Here is a 17820-nt window from a genome sequence, read left to right as displayed (position 1 = left end):
TGCCCGGTTGTGAAATATGCTTAAATTTTAACTCCTGCAGATTTCATATTTATTTATATTTATAAAGCCAAATTGATTATTGTATTGTACCCAGTATATAGTAATGATTTCAAAAGTAAAAGATATTACTTGAGTGTCATCAGCTTGAATCAAAACCAAAACATGTAGCTCTTCAGCGTTGTTTGTTACCATCTGAGCAAAGTCCATGCACATATAAAAACTTAAAAAATAATGTTATTAAAGGTATAAATGTATATTTACGCATGTGTAAAAATAAGACAGCTGACTTATGGCTGGCAGGTTCCAATTGCTTTCAATTTTGATCCCTTAGCAGTTATTTTTACAGGCTAAAATCCAAATCCAATGTGTTCCACTTGTCCAAACCTCCTATATTTTCAAGTCTATAGACCAAAAATTGACATGGTAGTTGGGTAGAGGCCATTTCGCACAGACATACATACAAGGTCACTTTTATGTTTACTAGCAGGCCACCTGGCATTGCCCAGTCATATAATATGCTTAAATATGATGTTAGCAGATCAGGCTGTCCGAAGATACCGGTTTCCTGACCTAAAGTCCCTGTCGGTGGGGCATTAGAATGCGCCGACTGTCCCCCTGCAGAGGGTAAAAGTCCCTCAATGGGGGTCCTGGATATGACCTTAAACTATATCCAGTGGGATGGCTCCAGCTTATGGGCTTTGGGGAGTGTGGAGTGACCCTTTAATTACCATTGCTCCCAGGTCCACTCTGACCCGGAGTGGTAGTACCTGTTAGGGTCCCAACTATGGGTTAAATAGAAACCAATATGAAAGCAACAAATATATTCTATTAAAAAATTTTTTCAAAATCTTTGGATTCGGCATTAAATAACCCGGAAAGGGTTGATATGCCGTAAAACAAAAACAACCAACCAATCCTGACCTAAAATGCACTATCCATTGATATTGTTGTTGTTTTTTACAATTGTAAATCCGAAATCAAAAATAATAATTTTCTTGTACAAAACAACCAAACCAAACACCACAAATAAATATTTGAAGAAATAAAGAACTGGATGCATAAAGCGTTTTAGCAAAATGACCACTTCAATATTAAAGGTTCGTATGCTATAAAACCAAACCACCAAAACCGAAAGAGCTGCTTCAGTGGTTTTTTTAACTTTAATAAATGATGACTCATAAGTAAATAAAGAAATACGGTTGATGAAAAAATTGCAAATCACATATTGCTCGCTTGTTTTTCTCCTAATTGACACGCTTAGTTTCAAAAGGAAAATAACTTTCTTTATACGTTGATTAGTGTGTTTTTTCCGCATCAGATGAGAGTTGCATGTTGGCTATAGCACGTTACTGGCTTTCTAAATTTTATGGCCTACATTGGGTTTTAATATGCTCAGGGTCATTTTGATACTTATGCAGAGAAGTTACCATGCTGTTAATATCATTATTTAGAAAGCTGTTCTTAACATGGGGAGGGAAGGGTGTTTTGTAACTATTCTGTACTTTCACCTAACAATTTAATAAAAAAAGATATTGTAAAACTTAAAGTTAGCTTGAAAATATTATAAAAAATGGGACCGTAATGTCTCTGCATTAGCACCTTGTTTTTAATTGAGTCATGACGGTATAGAGAGAATGATGCTGAACGGGAGACTTTATAGCTATAGTCACAGTGAAAACAAAATGGACGAGTTTTATTTGGTGAATAGATGTAGAACAGTTAAGGTAGCAGGGTCAGTTCATCTTAAATTCTACACAGTTATGCAGAATGTAGAAACTATGCATAAATAGAATTCAGCATAATAGTGAGATAAAATGAATCATCTATATATATAAAAGTGAAAATGTATGTATGTGTGTTCGCTTTTTCTGTATGTCTACAAAAGGCTTTTTTCAGAGAAGCGGTCGCTCGCCTAACAACTTTTTATATCACATATAAATCGTAATATCTCAGAGTTAACAACGAAGCTCGCCTGTCTATTTAGTTTGCTCGATTTCGGGAAGATAAATATTCAATATTTGTCGCTCGCCGCATGTGGGTTAGTCTTTTTCCTATAACATCTTGGGAAGCGTTTCCATCCCGCAGTCGAACTTGACCTCATTAACTCATTAAAACGAGCACCTTCCAAATCCAAGTAATTAAATAAATTCAAACGTGTTTCCGTTAGCATCTCGCGGTGGGGCAATAGTTAACGTCGCACTTTTTTTTTTTTTCACACTTTAATTTACAACTTTGCCTCAACGGTTCGGGTTCGATCCTCGTACTTACTTTTTTTTTTTTTTTTTTAACCCCCCCCCCCCACCTCAAAACACCCGGGCAACGCCGGGTACCGCTTGCTAGTCTAATAAGAAAGCAAAAAAAAAAAAATAATTAATTAATGAACACTCGTTTTTCAAAGGAATATGTAAATTAGTTAATGTTTTATGTAGTCGCTTGCATATCCACGACTGAGTATATTAAGAAGTTCGTTTAAATAATTTTTAAATGAAAAAATTAGGATCTGGCCTTCAGATAAAGATCCAAGTGTAGTATCTGTTCTAATGTTACACTTAAGTTAATTTTTCCTTGGTCAATTGAGGGGAACTTTCTATATTAAAGCAGTTTTTATTTTTTGCCTACTTCTAAGGTGCCCCTTTTGGGGGTGCTGGCTTTCCCTCACATATATAGTAGAGCGCAAAGACCCAAACAAATATTTGTATGGTGAATTTGCAGAACTATTTTTAAACCAGTTAAATGAATGTATGATGATATTTATTTTATTTTCGTATATATACATACGATGGACGTTCCTAAAGTAATGGTTCCTATTTTTTATTCCGCTAAAATAGATCAGAAGGGATTGCAAATTTCATTGTTGTGATAACTGAATTCATGCATTCATGACCTGGAAGTTTCATCCCTCTATTGCAGATATTGACGGTATGAGACCCTGTGAAAGCAACCCCTAACATGAATATGTGTCATAAGCAGAGATGCACCATTGAATTCCTCCATGTAGAAAAAATTGAATTGAGCAACATTCATTAGCTCCTGTTGAAAGTTTAGATTCAATGCAGTTGATGTCAGCAGTTAGGAGATGGGTTCGTCGATTTCAGAGATGTGAGTGACAAAGCACATCCCGAATGCCCATGCACAGCCATTGTTCATTGTTGTCAAAAATATATTGAGAATGATGGGGACTATGTAGAAAAATAAATTCTGGAGCAAAAAGGGTTGCTTTTGTTAATGGTACCACTCCTGTCTTCGTAGCTCTTCAACTTTGTTGTTTTTTTTTTTTGGTGTTAAAAAATAGGAGGCATTGTTTTTGGAATGACCTTCATATACATGAAGAGTTTTGTTGATATTAACAGCAATTAACGCGAATTAATAAAAAAGAAGATAATATTTAAAAGAAAGCGTTTGGTAATTTATGTTCAAATTTAACATTGTAATATATTATGTACGAGTTGCCTTCAATAAGTTTCCAGACTTTTTCGTATGACCACCTTTGTTGATAGTACACACATGAAACTCTAGTCCCTTTTGAAATAATCTCCTCTGGCTGTAATGCACTTGTTGGACAGTTCCCACAACTTCTGGAAGGTCCCATGAAAGTCTTCTTGTGTAAGCATGTCAATGACTCTTGTCACATCCTCTTTCATCTCCTTAATTGTCTCATAACGACAGCCTCTAAAGATTTCCTTGAGCTTAAGGAATAACCAAAAGTCACAGGGAGCAAGGTCTGGATGAAAGGAAGGATGAGGAACTGTCTTGATGCCCATCTTTGTCAAATAGTCTGTGACGAGGATAGAGTTGTGGACTGATGCAGTTGTGCAAATCTTCAGCATCTTCAGTTCCTCGTGAATAATTGTGTGTACAGTTTCCACACTGACATCAAACTGTGCACTTATTGTCTCTATAGACACACAACGCTCCTTATCCATGAAATTCTTTATTTGGCCAATCAACTCTGGTGTTCTGACTTCCTTACTTCTCCCACACCTCTCATCCTCCCTCATAGACTCTCAGCTTTCTTTGAATCTCTTATGTCACTCAAAAACTGATTCTCAATTCCTGCAAGAAGCATTCCATACGTTTCTGTGGCATTTTTCCAGGTTTAAAACAGAATTTTATTGCATATTTTTTTAAAGTGTCTTCATGTCCAAATTGCATTTTTGAAATTTACTGAATTTTCAAGAGCCTACAACTGTTTAAAATGTCTGTATAAAAAAAGTCTGGAAACTTATTTAAGGCACTTTGTATCTTTTGACATCACGTTGGGAGAAGAGAATGAAAAGTAGAGAAAAAAAAGGACACTATATGGTGAAGACCAGAAAAACGCATGTGCCGGCGTTAAATAGACATGTGATCCCATGATGGTGTGAGAGACTTTTAAAGCACGTGTTCGACATGGCAGAATTTTGTCAAATACATGGTGAACTAAGAGATTTAAAAAACGATGCTGTTTCTGTTGTTGGAAAGCACTGGTAATAAGTGCCTTTTATTAAAACTGAAGAAAAAGCAGTCAAATTTTTTTTCTTTTGTTTGTTTACTTACGATTGTCTCAGACACAATGTGTCAATCCAAGAGTAGTGACACCCTTGAAAAAGATTGACTACGTTACACAGATTAATAACTGCTAAATGATACTTTTTTTTTTTTTTTTTTTTTTTTTTTTTTGTAGGCCACTGGTGATTTTGATGCTCAAGTTAGTGATGTGTTGACGGCAAGGAGTTATGTAGCTGAAAGGAAGTTAGGAGTCACAGAAAATAAAGAATCTATGACCACAGATTGTCTGTTGACTAAAGAAGAGAAAAATGTCTTTGAAAAATACCAAAAGTTCTTGGAGAATTCTCTTTATGCAGATTTATATGATTTGTTTAATCACTACAAGAATCGGTCTTCCTCGCTTGAGAAAGAAAATGAGAAATCGTTTATTGTTTTTGAGTTACCAGTAAATGTTGTTGAAGTAAGTAAAGTTACCTCCCTTGATTTCAAAGTCCTTTTTTTTTTTAAATTTTTTTTTTTAGAGTACTCTTATTCGTCATTGTGTTTTTTGTTTTTCTTTAGCTGGGAAAACAAAGATAGCAATGTGAACAAATGGATGTGTGTCCATGGCTGGATCCATGTTACGAGCAAACTAATAAGGGTTTACCAAATGATTGTTATACTCTGTTTATCCGACAAGATTTTCTGAAAGTTTTGTTACCCCTTGAGTTTTTGTATCAGTAAATATCGAATGTATGGATAAATTTTTGTATTCTTTTTTTTTTTAATTTTTTTTTTTTTTTTTTTTAGCATTAAAATTGTTTTTCAGAGAATAAAATTTTCAAAACAGCCTGTAAAATGACCACTTAAAAAAAATTCTGAATCGATTTAAATCGCATTAATTATAATTATCTTTTATAAAGAACTGAACATTTAATGGATAATAATATTCAACAGAAAATCATTTTTAAGAGGTTTATAAATATTTAAAAATTAGGTAAATTTTTACATTAAGTCCAACTCACCATTCACATTCGAAATGTCAACTCTTATAGAGATTTTCGGTTATGTTGAGAATGAATATCAGTTAAATTTGGGGGCAAACATTCCACCCACCCCGCTCCACAAAATGGGGGTGTCTATTCCGAAAGCCATTCTTAACATGAAATTACTCAAGGAAGTGAAAAAAGTCATTTTTTTTCTTACACACATGCATATTACTAATTTCTTGGTTGTGTAAAAAAAAAAAAAAAAAAAAAAAAAAAAGTAAATTTGTTTCCACTATGTAGTAGTGTCAGTTGCAGAGAGGTAGATTTGTTTATCGCGCATGCATAAACATGGCCACCAGTGAATTACAGGTCTTTATAGTTCGAAAACTACTTGCAAAACTCTGCAAAACTTAAATGAGATTTAGTCAAAAACCTATAAAAGTTGTCATTTTAAAGAAAATTGTGGAGGTGGACCTAATGTAAAAAAAAAAATACTAAAAATTATTTTTCTGTAATCATCATTGAAAAAGAATATTTGGTGCATATCTAGAATGACACTTTTAAAACCAAACAAAAGCTCATTCATGGTGTACGTATTCGTCACAGAACGAAGATATCATATTATCCAAATGACGTAAATTGATCAAATTTTTTTTTTTTTTTAAATAAAGAAAATCACTTTTTCCGATTTTTACCGATTATAAGAGTAAATGTATTCATTAAAAGCTTGGTACTTTGAGTTGTCTCCTCCTTATTTAGAGTGGATAAAGAAAATGCCCAACCTAAAAAATAGCTACTCGCTTCATAATAAAATTCGATTTTTTTTAGTTAAAAAATAAATACTTGACCAATATCTGCTCTTATACATTGTTAGCAAGTCTGGATATACCAAAGCCTGATGATCAGCTGAGAAAAGTGACTTTCAGATTAAAATGCAGAGACTTTGAGGTAGAGGAAATTTGAATGGCTCAAGACAGCGTAGATGTAAACCATTAAGAAAATGGAATTTAATTTGAATTAAGACTGATTATGGTTTGAATTTTTGAGATTAGGAATTATTTGGATTACCGTAAACTGGGGTGACACTGGCCACCCTGGGTGACTTTGATCCTTTAAAATAAATATAAATTAAAATAATAATGAGTAAGTAATATATGATCTCTGAATTTTAGATATAATTTCCAGGTCCTATACGATTTCATAAGTTTACAGACGCGTTGTGGCGCAGCAGCAAATATTTGCTGCAGAGTTATTTACACATTTATTTTTTTATTTTATTTCAATGGCTCAAAGTCACCCCACCCCATCTTATAGTACTTGGATTCTTCAAACTACTGTTCTGATTTTGGGTGTTATTTTCACATTTCAATCGATGTAACTTCCAACCTTGTTCAGGTGTATCTTGTAAAAGTCTAGGAATCTATATGGAATTTTGAATGGAATCTTTTATTTAGTCTCCTCTCATTCTGTCAACACTGATTTTGTAGAAGTCCTAAGTAATTTGCAATTGTATTTTCCCGCAATAATAATTAAACCTTCAACCTCCAGAAGAGTGTAACTTTTACAACTGAATTTTTCTGAGTACTCTATCTACTGTACCACAAGTTCTGAATCCGACAAACATTTCCCAAGTTCGACAAGATATGCCTGAAAAAGATTGGAGGTTACATTGATCGAAACGTTGTGCAAATAACACTCAAGATGAGAACAGTAGTTCAAAGAATCTAAATAATATAAATAAGATTGTTGAGTTTGGCAACTGAGATTGCAGGCTGTCAGAAAACGTCAAACTCCTGACCAAGAGAAATATGATTAAACAGTTGATAGTGAATAAGATTGATCAGAAAAAGAAATAACAACTTCAAAATATTGTTATAAGCATAGATATAAATGGAGAAAGCATCATCTATTCCTTTTTGGGATTCAACTTTATTATTCGACATATCTTTCTCTGATTTGGGTCCATGGAAGAGATGTGTTACAAAGGAAATACCTTTCAGCATACTCTGAATACTTTGCTTTTTTGGACTTGGGTTATTGAAACTAGCATTTAGCAACTGACTTAGCACCCATAAAATTATTCATCATTTCAGTAGTAACAAAATGAATCGGTAATAACGTGAGGCCCTTGCACATCAGGGTCAAGGAACACCTGCAAACACATAACTCTTCATTTTACAGGCAAATCTACATTTACAACAACACCAACAAGACCATTAAAGTAGATATCCTAACACAATTGGAATTTTTCTGAATTGATGTTTAATATACCTCTTGTTAAAATTTCACAAAAATCAGGTATCTGAATTTTCATCATGGGTTTCCTCTTTGTATCAAACTAAATTGAACTAAATATAGCCACATTACCACTCCTTACTACTAGCAGCCGTGTTTCAAAATTTATGATGATTGGTTAATTAGTTGGAAAGAGAATCCTATACATAGAAATAGATAAACATATACACATGTACCAAACTTTGATTAAGAGTTGGTAATCATCTCTATTCACATAAACTTAGTTATGCATATATGTATATTTATATGCACAGGATTAATTTCTAAATAAATCAACCAATTATAAATTTTAGAAAATTAATAAAAATTCCCTAAATTTCGGTTTCTTTGAGGTATTTTAAAGTGTTTTTAGCACGCATAATATGGGCACAACTTCACATGTGAAAATTCAAATATTTCAGATTGGTATTGAATTGAATTTATTGGTTATCAGTAGAGCTGTGGCAAAAGAATATTCTTTTTTTTGGTTTGACTCTTGAGTATATATCCGTTAATATCTTATGTTTTTATATAGTGATGTGATTCTTGGTTGATTAACTGTATTTAACCGTGTCTGATATATACTTGAGTTAAAGAATATGCTGCTGTCATAGCCCTAGTTATCAGACACCAATTTAACACAGTTCTCTGAAGTCTAATTTCTTAAGACCTCTTAATCTTAAACCTTAAACTTGAGACATTTTCTAGAATCGAAATCCTGTAATTGATCATGATCAAAATTGTAAGAAAGATTCAAGAGGTTACGGTTGGTATTATTATATCTTGATTTTAATATTCGTAAGGGAACATAAAATTGGTGCATAACTGATGTTTGGGCAATTAATTTTATCTATCGTAGGACGGTTATTTTTCTATTTTTTTTTTTAATAATTGTAATGACTTGACATATTTATTTTAAATTTTTCTTTTGAGGTATTTGTGATTAAATGATTTAATTTGTGATAAACCTGTTCTTTCAGCAGCCTGTAAGATTTCGTGTTGACAGGAGTGACGTAGTAATTAGTAACATATCCAAGAATTATGAAAAATGATGAAATGTGAGTTAATAGATTGGTGTGTTTGTAATGAAATAATCAGCCCAGACAATATATCAAAGTTATTATTGTAGTAAAGAGGGGCGATAAATGTGGATCAAAATTATGAAAAATGATTGTCGAAATAAGTAACATATCCAAGAATTATGAAAAATGATGAAATGTGAGTTAATAGATTGGTGTGTTTGTAATGAAATAATCAGCCGAGACAATATATCAAAGTTATTATTGTAGTAAAGAGGGGCGATAAATGTGGATCAAAATTATGAAAAATGATTGTCGAAATCAGTAACATATCCAAGAATTATGAAATATGATGAAATGTGAGTTAATGGATTGCTGTGTTTGTAATGAAATAATCAGCCCAGGCAATATATCAAAGTTATTATTTTAGTAAGGGCGAGAGGGGCGGGGGCGAAACAGTTTTCCCAAAAGGGCTAGAATAATATGATGGTGTCTTCATTCATGCTGAACACCAACAAAATGCCCAGCAGCAATATATTAGAATATGAAAGATGCTGTTGTGGAATTTCCACAGGGCTCACTAGTTTCTGATTAAATTATTTAATTTGTGATAAACCTGTTTTTTCAGCAGCCTGTAAGATCTCGTGTTGACAGAAGGAGTGAAGAGAAAATTTAAAAAAAAATTAAAAAAATTTTTTTTTAAATGAAATGGCCGTTTTTTTATATGCTTGCTCAATATGTAAATGAAATGCTTCCGGTTGGATATAAAAGAGCCTGATTTTGTACTTGATTAATGAAGTTGCGAGTTGTGTGTCATGTTTTGCAGTTAGGAGGTTCTTGATAGCATAACGTAGATTGTTGGAAGTGTGGTATCGTCTGTTTTTTTTTTTTGTTTTTTTTTTATACCACAGTATTTAGTGCTGCTTATATTCTGTCCTTTTAATTTTAAACGTCATCTTTTCAGAAAGCGATGTTCTCTTTCTTATGTTCCACGAGGGAAGTCACAAGTGTCCGTGTTAAAGAGTCCGCTTCACTTTCGGAAAGCGAAGACGTAAATCTTCAATTCCACACCATTGATAACGTTGATGATCTTTTCAAGCCAGATTTTTGTGTAAAGACACCAAGTCAGACACCAAGAATCGAACGATCAAAATTGTCACCTACACAGGTAAGAATAATTACCTCTGACAACGTGGAGTTCATGTTAATGGTCGAGTTTGTTTGTCACTATGTTTATCTGTGTACAGCTGAATATTCGCATTGTTTGACTAATAATCACCAAACTTGGTCCAAGTATCAGTCATGGTCTTAGAACTGAGCTAATTATGGTGACATCTACATCATGGAAAACGTGATCATTACGTTTTTAGTAATAACAATCGGGAGGGTGAGGGCTTTGCCTGGTCGTAATATATGCTTAAATATGAGATTTTTGTATATATTATTATAGTCGTGATTTCAAAAGTTAAAAAAAAAAAAAAAGTATTTGGGTGCCATCAGCTAGAATTGAAACTGAAAGCAAAACTGTAGCATTCAAAGCTGGTGACGTTACCACTGTACCAATGTGATATGCATATGAACTGATTAAAAATGAACTAAGTTGAATCTACAAAATGTATAACGATTTTTTTTTTTTTTTTTCAATTTTGACCCCTTAAAAACTATTTTAACTAGCTAAAGACCCATAAAAGTACGGTTCATAAAAAAATTAATCATTTGAGGGCCCCTAGTGCTGCTCTGCATCTTTTAGTTTCGGAGGAGAGAGTTTGAAAATATGGAGATGGACGGACAGACAGACAGACAGACATAGTGAGTTTTATAAATTAGACTTTGGTTCTGTTCATTGTAGAGACTCCCTCCTTGAGTCATATTGTAGCCAATGAAGTCTTGCTTCTCATAGAACTCGAAAAGTTTGATCATGGTGCAATTGTTATTTTTTTTATTTATTTATTTATTTTATTTTTATTCTTTTACAGAATTTAAAGTTTCTTAAATTTCACTCATGAATCTAGAACTCTTTAATAATAGTAACCATCGTGCAACATTTCAACCTGATCAGATAGATCGTTTTTAGTTATCAATGTTTCACTGTCAAAACTTTGGGAATATTTCATCTATATATATATAAAAGCGAAAATGTATGTATGTTCGCTTTTTGTGTATGGCTGTAAAAGGCCTTTTTTCCGACAGCTTCTCAAGGATGTCGCTCATTTTTAAAACTTTTTATATGCTGTCTAAATGATAATATCTCTGACTTAACAACGGGGGTCGCCTGTCTATTTAATTTGCCCGACTTTGAAACGTTATATATTCAACATTTTGGGATCGCCGCATGTTTGCTTTCGCACAAAATGTTACCTCTACGACTTCCACTTGACGTCATTTACTGCGGGCACCTGTCAATTCTCTTCTTAATTAAATAAATTCAAACTTCTTTCAGTAACTCATTCTTGCTGGCCGAGCGGTTAACGTGTCTTGTGTTTTTCACATTTTATTTTCCAACTTCGCCTCAGGGCTTCGGGTTCGATTCTACCTAATTACCAAAACTTTTTACCCCCCCCCCCCCCCGCCGGGTTTCCTTTTGATTTAAGTGCACACACACCTCGTAACACCCAGGCAACGCCAGGTACCCTGCTAGTACAATATAAAGATAAAGTAAGACCCAGATAAGACTTTGGCCCATTCTTACATTGTTAGGCGGATGTCTACAGCAGTGTCAAAACTGACTTATGTTCTTGTCTTCTTTTAATAACCAAAAAACACTGAAAGGACATCTGGTGCTAACAGATCAGGCTGTCTGAAGATACTGGCTTCCTGACCTGAAGGTCCTGGATATGACCTTAAACTATATCCATATCTTTGGATTCGGCATTAAATAATTTGAAAAGGGTTGATATGCCGTAAAACAAAAACAACCAAACCAATCCTGACCTGAAATGCACCAAACATTGATGTTATCTTTTTTTTTCCCTTTGTAAATCCAAAAACAAAAATAATTTTTCTTGTACAAAACAACAAAACCAAACACTACAAATAAATATTTGAAAATATTAAGAACTTGAAGCATAAAATCTTTGATCAGATTCAACATTAAATAACCTGAAAAGGGTTGATATGTCATAAAGCAAAACGACCAAAACCGAACGAGCTGCTTTTAATCTTTCTCTCGTGCTTGAGTGGTTTTTGTTTTTTTTCAACCTTGATTAATAACTCATAAGTAAATAAAGAAATACAGTTAGTGATGAACAAATTGCAAGTCACATATTGCTCGCTCGTTTTTTTTTTTCTGAATGACACGCTTAGTTTCAAAAGGAAAATAACTTTCTTTCTCAGTTAATTAGAATGTCTTTTCCACATCAGATGTGAGTTGCACGTTGGCTATGGCGTGACATTGGCTTTCTAAATTTTATGGTTTACATTGGGTTTTAATTACATTGGGTGATTTTGGTACTTACGCAGAGAAGTTACCGTGCTGGAATAACATGGGGAGAGGATGTTTTGTAACTATTCTGTACATTCATCTAACAATTTAATAAAAAATATCATAAAACTTGAAAATACTAAAAAAAATAAAAGCATAGCACAGTAACTTCTCTGCATAAGCACCTTGTTTTTAATTGAGTCCCAACGGTATAGAGAGATTGGTAGCAAACTGGAGACTACATTGGTATAGTCACCGTGAAAAAAAAATAGACAAGTCTTATTTAGTGAGTAGATTTAGAACAGTTAAGGTAGCAGGGTCAGTTCACAGGGGAAGGTCAAGGAAAACATAAGAAGCAATAAGGATCGACTCGAGAAATAAAGACCTGGCCAGAGATAGGTTAGTTTAGAAATCCATTTCTAAAATCTGTTTAACATGTGCCAGCATGTAAATTAGTTGGAAATGTCATATACTGTATATTAATGCATGTTTTACACATCTCTATATATAAAAGCGAAAATGTATGTATGTGTGTTCGCTTTTTCTGTGTGCCTACAAAAGGCTTCTTTCAGAGAAGCGGTCGCTCACTTCACAACTTTTTCAAACTTTTTATATCACATATAAATCGTAATATCTCAGTTAACAATGAAGCTCACCTGCCTATTTAATTTGCTCGATTTTGGGAAGATAAATATTCAATATTTGTTGCTCGCCGCATGTGGGTTAGTCTTTTTCCTATAACATCTTGGGGGGAAAAAAAGTGTTCAGCAGTAAATGAAATCCCCGCAGTCAAACTTGACCTCATAAACTCATTAAAACGAGCACCTGCTAAATCCAGGTAATTAAATAAATTCAAACGTGTTTCCGTAAGCATGTCGCGGTGGGGCAATGGTTAACATCGCACGTTTTTTTTTTTTTTTTCTCACAACTTTGCCTCAATGGTTTGGGTTCGATCCTCATACTTACTTTTTTTTTTAAACCCCCCCCCCACACACACACCTCCAAACACCCGGGCAACGCCGGGTACCCCTCGCTAGTGTATTTGTAATGCAAGCACGCTTATTTTTCAATCATATGTTTTGTTTTTATCTGTGAATAATCAAGAAGCAATAGCTCAAACATTCAACATTCCGATAACAGGGTGTTTAAACACATAACTTAGCCTGTCTCTCTACATTCCTTTATGGCCGTATGTTCCTTGAGTTGACTTGCAGTTTGCGTTGCTATTTGACCTGCATCTTTTTTATCATTGCCAACTTTCCACATCATGCGTCGAAGCAATGCAATCACTTTTATACAATGGATATGCAGCATAAAAAGCACACAAGATGTTTTTTCTTGTAGATTTGCATTCGTTTATTTCTGGTGTTCAGCATCATGCCATATTTTTGTTGCGTTACTGTATCATTCAATGTCTCGTTTGTATTTGTTTATTTCTTGTGTTGTGTCGACTCCACGATTATTTTGTTTGCTACATTTGTGGACCATTCTTGCTTCAAAGACTACAACTAAACTGTTTTCAAATCTCACCTCAAAACATGTGATCTACTCAACTCTCATTAATATCTCATTCCCACGAATCAGACTCTAACATTGCAGATATCTGAACCTTCGTAACCCCTGCTGTCAACATATCTTATCAATAATTTATTAATATCTTGTTCTCGCAAATCAAATCCCTAGCATCGCAATCCATTAAACTTCACCTTCGTAATTCCTGCTGTCAGCACAAGCCTCCATGCTTGTGACAGTTTCATCTTGGACCTACGTTTTGTTTGCGCCTACCGACCGCTAATTAAAACTTATTTCCAACATTTTTTTTTTTTTTTACAAAGGCATCACCACATTATCAAGGCCAAGAGGCCACTCAAGGATAAGGGTTAAAGAGTGTACAGTAGAAATTGGACAATATAGTAATCATTAGTAATGAAAATTTGGTAAATTTAATAACTTATATGGAACGGCTCATCAAGAACTTATTTACTTTAGACTTGAACACAACCATATTGTAGTCAGCCGGAAAGCAGGAAAACGGAAGACAATTCCACAGGCGTGCAGTTCTAAGAAAGAAGCTTTGTTCATGGAATCTATGTTTAGGTTTAGGCACAGATAAAGAGTGGGGGAAATTATTGATAGTGTTTACAGCTAGACGAGTGTTTCTTGTGAAAGTTTGGCGAGGGGGGGACCATAGATTGAAGCTCAGTTGAACACTTTCCATGAAAATAACGATACATCAGAGACAAACTCGCAACATCTCTTCTGTGAGATAGAGGTTGCAAGGAGGAGAAAAGGACATCTCCTACGAGGCTACAAAGTCTATTTTGAACTCTATCAAGGCAGGACAAGTCCTTTCTAGCAGCTCCTGCCCAGATGTGGCAACAGTATTCCATCCTTGGACGTACCTGGCTCTTATATAGATAGAGAATAGCATCAGCAGTGAGATATCTACTGGATCGATAGAAAGATCCCACCATTTTTCCAGCGGCCTTGGCAACAGATTTGATATACGTGTTCCATTTAAGATCAGGAGTAATGGTCAAGCCCAGAAGCTTGTCAAAACTTGAGGCCTCCTGAAGACGAGAGCCATTCATTTCAATTGATGACAAATGTGGATTAGAATGTTGATGATGTAAAGAGAGAAGCTTGGTTTTAGATGCATTAAAAGTAACCAGCCACTCCTTTCCCCATTGTACTACGTGCTCAAGATCAGAGGAGAGAGAATTGGAAAGAACTTGCTTGTTTACTGTCTTAGATGTGGTACCATAAATGGTAGTGTCGTCAGCATAAATGTCTACAAATGATGTAAGGATATGATTTGGAAGATCATTAATGTAGATCAGGAAAAGAGTTGGGCCCAGGATGGATCCCTGAGGGACACCGGCATTAATACTGTGAGCTTCTGATTTTTGCCCCTCAACTACTACTCTTATGAACCTATCAGAAAGAAATGATTTAATAATTGAGAAGACTTTTCCAGCTATACCATAGCTAGCGATCTTATGAAGTAAACCTTTATGCCATACCCTATCAAAGGCTTTAGATATGTCAAGAGCAATTGCCCTAGAAAGATTGCCACCGTCGAGAGATTTGCTAATCCTATGCGATATAACTGTAAGGACATCTGCTGTAGATCTAGCAGAACGGAAACCATATTGAGTGTCACTAAGAAGGTTATTTTTGTTGAGATGTTTGATTACTTCTGTATTTAACACAGATTCTAGCAACTTACTCATGACGCACAGGAGACTTATTGGCCTGTACTGAGAGGGGGATGAGCGATCACCTGAATTCTTAAATACAGGGCATACTGATGAGATTTTCCAGGGAGATGGGAAACTATTCTCCTTAAGACAACGTTTAAACAGTTTTGTAAGTATGGGCGCTAGTTCAGGTTGAAGTTTTTTGAGTACTATAATTGGAATACCATCAGGGCCAGTTGCTTTACTGGAATCAAGATTTTTGATTAGCTTGGCAACATCACGTACAGATATACGTATATCACATAGCGTGTTTTCTGATACAGGAGGAAATATTGGGGGTTGGCGGTCTTGGTCGCAAAGGGTAGAATTAGCTGCAAAGTTCTTGACAAAGAGTTTGGCTTTGTCTGATGCTGACGAGATTACCTCAGGTCCATTGATAATAGTTGGGATGGAGCACACGCTTCTGTTCAGGATTCTGTTTGTTATTTGCCAAAACTGGTGGGAACCAAGCCGCTGCTCAGCTACTTTGGACTTAACAGATTGAGCATACAACTCTCTTGCGTTCCTTATTACTTTCTTACAATGGTTGCTGGCAGTCCTGAAAACGGCTTTAGTTTCCATACATCTATTACGTTTGAAGCAGTGGAAAAAGTGATTTCTGTGCACAATGGCAGCAGCACATTCTGGAGAGAACCATGGCTGGCTGTTAGGTTTTTGCTGAAACTTTTTAGAGGGTATGAAATGGTCAATACCTACAATTAACCATTCAGTTAGGTCTAATACTATAGAGGACACATCCTTTTTAAACATGGAATGCAGAGGTAGATCAGATATAAATGTACGGAAGCTATCCCAGTCAGCCTTAGTGTATCGATATACTGTACGATGAAGAGATACGTCTGGGGACTTATTACATTTCATTTTTATCTTAATTGATACAACAGAGTGGTCGGAAGATCCAAGAGGCGACAGAACAGAAACTGAACATAGTTCAGGGCAAGTTGTGAGAAAAAGGTCTAGTAGGCTCGCATACTGGCCGTCATTATCGGGCACACGGGTAGGTTCCTGAACAATCTGAGTGAGGTCATAGGCAATGGAGAAATCATGACAGAACCTCCCCTCATCATCGGTCTTGTTTGAGTGGGTCAACCATTCGACGTTGTGAACATTGAAGTCTCCACATACGTGAATGTTAGCTGAAGGATAAGTAGAAAGGACTTGGTCAATTTTCTCAGATATGCTTTGAAAGATAGTAACTCCGCTGTTGTGGGGGCGATAGAGAGTAAATATAAATGCAGTAGTGTGAGCTAAAGCAACCCGGAAGCACATATAGGGTAAGTTAGGATCTTCCCTGGAGATGTCCCTCCCACATGGAAAGCTATCTTTAATATAGGCACATATTCCATGCCCATGGCGATCTTGGGGGTCAGATTTAGAAGTTATATATATATATATCTATATGACTACTTGACTTAAATTTCTAATGTGTATATATCTACTAGTTAACTCTACTCATTAGATAGATCATAGGGCCCCATTATATAACAGAAAGAAATGCTGATAGACATTAAAAAATATTAGAGAGTGGTGGAGTGTATCAGTTTCATGATCTATTTTCTCTCCTACGTACATGCAATCCATTATGTAACAATAGTTGTGATTCGATTGGTGAAAACGGGCACTTCCAAACTCATGCAGATGATTTATGCATTGCTGCACATGCCCACTACTGATTTCTGTTCTGTGATAATCTGACACTGTTTGACTGAGGTCATTGAGTGCTTGGAGGCGGGGTCAGGAAATGACAAAGGGTGGATGAGAAATGAAATAGCATTTTTCTAAACAGTAGATGGTGAGTCGGATCAAGGAGTCAGGGATGAAGTTTAAATTCAGAGTGTGACAAATGACTGGGTGACCCGAATGACTGATAGGTAGAGAACAATGGACTAAGGATTGAACAATGCGCCTGTAAGTTTTTTTTTTGGGGGGGGGGAAGGTTACAGTGAATTAGGGTAAACAATACGAATGACACTTGACGGGGAGGGGGTCAGTTGGACACTCAGTTGAGGCTTGAACTCTGAGGTGAGCAATTCGATTTTGGATATGGCAGAGGGCAGTTGGTCGCTCAGAGGTTCCCGAGAGAGATTGAAATTGAATTGGTTCAGGTCAGAAAAGCTTTGGAAAATCGAGATGAACTGACTGCAAGTGATTGACACAGCCTTAACAGAATGTACACCTGGACTAACGTGTTGAGGGTTATTGGGGACACACACAGCCATTGTCCAACCGTAAATGTAAAGTATCACACTCTGCGTTGTCTTTTTGTTTGTGGATTTTATTTTTATTCTTGTAGATCAGTGTGCTCCCCATCGACGGTCGCTAGTGTTAACAAGTATGACATGGCCAGAACTAGAATGATAAAAGATGGAGAACAAAGCTACAACACAATG

At 35.4% G+C, this 17820-nt stretch overlaps 1 protein-coding gene across 1 annotated transcript in view; it reads left to right on the top strand.

Annotated features, from left to right (window-relative positions):
• Nucleotides 1-17820, top strand: part of LOC145280009 (PCNA-interacting partner-like) — a 56724-nt gene that overhangs the window by 20095 nt on the left and 18809 nt on the right. The window contains exons 4-5 of the mRNA XM_080131639.1: nucleotides 4664-4948; nucleotides 9714-9917. Of these exons, the coding sequence (XP_079987765.1) occupies nucleotides 4664-4948; nucleotides 9714-9917 (489 nt within the window). The remainder of the gene's footprint in view (nucleotides 1-4663; nucleotides 4949-9713; nucleotides 9918-17820) is intronic.

The sequence above is a fragment of the Euprymna scolopes genome, chromosome 7, assembly GCF_053919585.1.
Source record: "Euprymna scolopes isolate OS-2025 chromosome 7, ASM5391958v1, whole genome shotgun sequence".
Classification (NCBI taxonomy): Eukaryota; Metazoa; Mollusca; class Cephalopoda; order Sepiida; family Sepiolidae; genus Euprymna; species Euprymna scolopes.
Note: the sequence above shows the minus strand (reverse complement) of the source record. Positions and strands in the feature narration are given on the sequence as shown.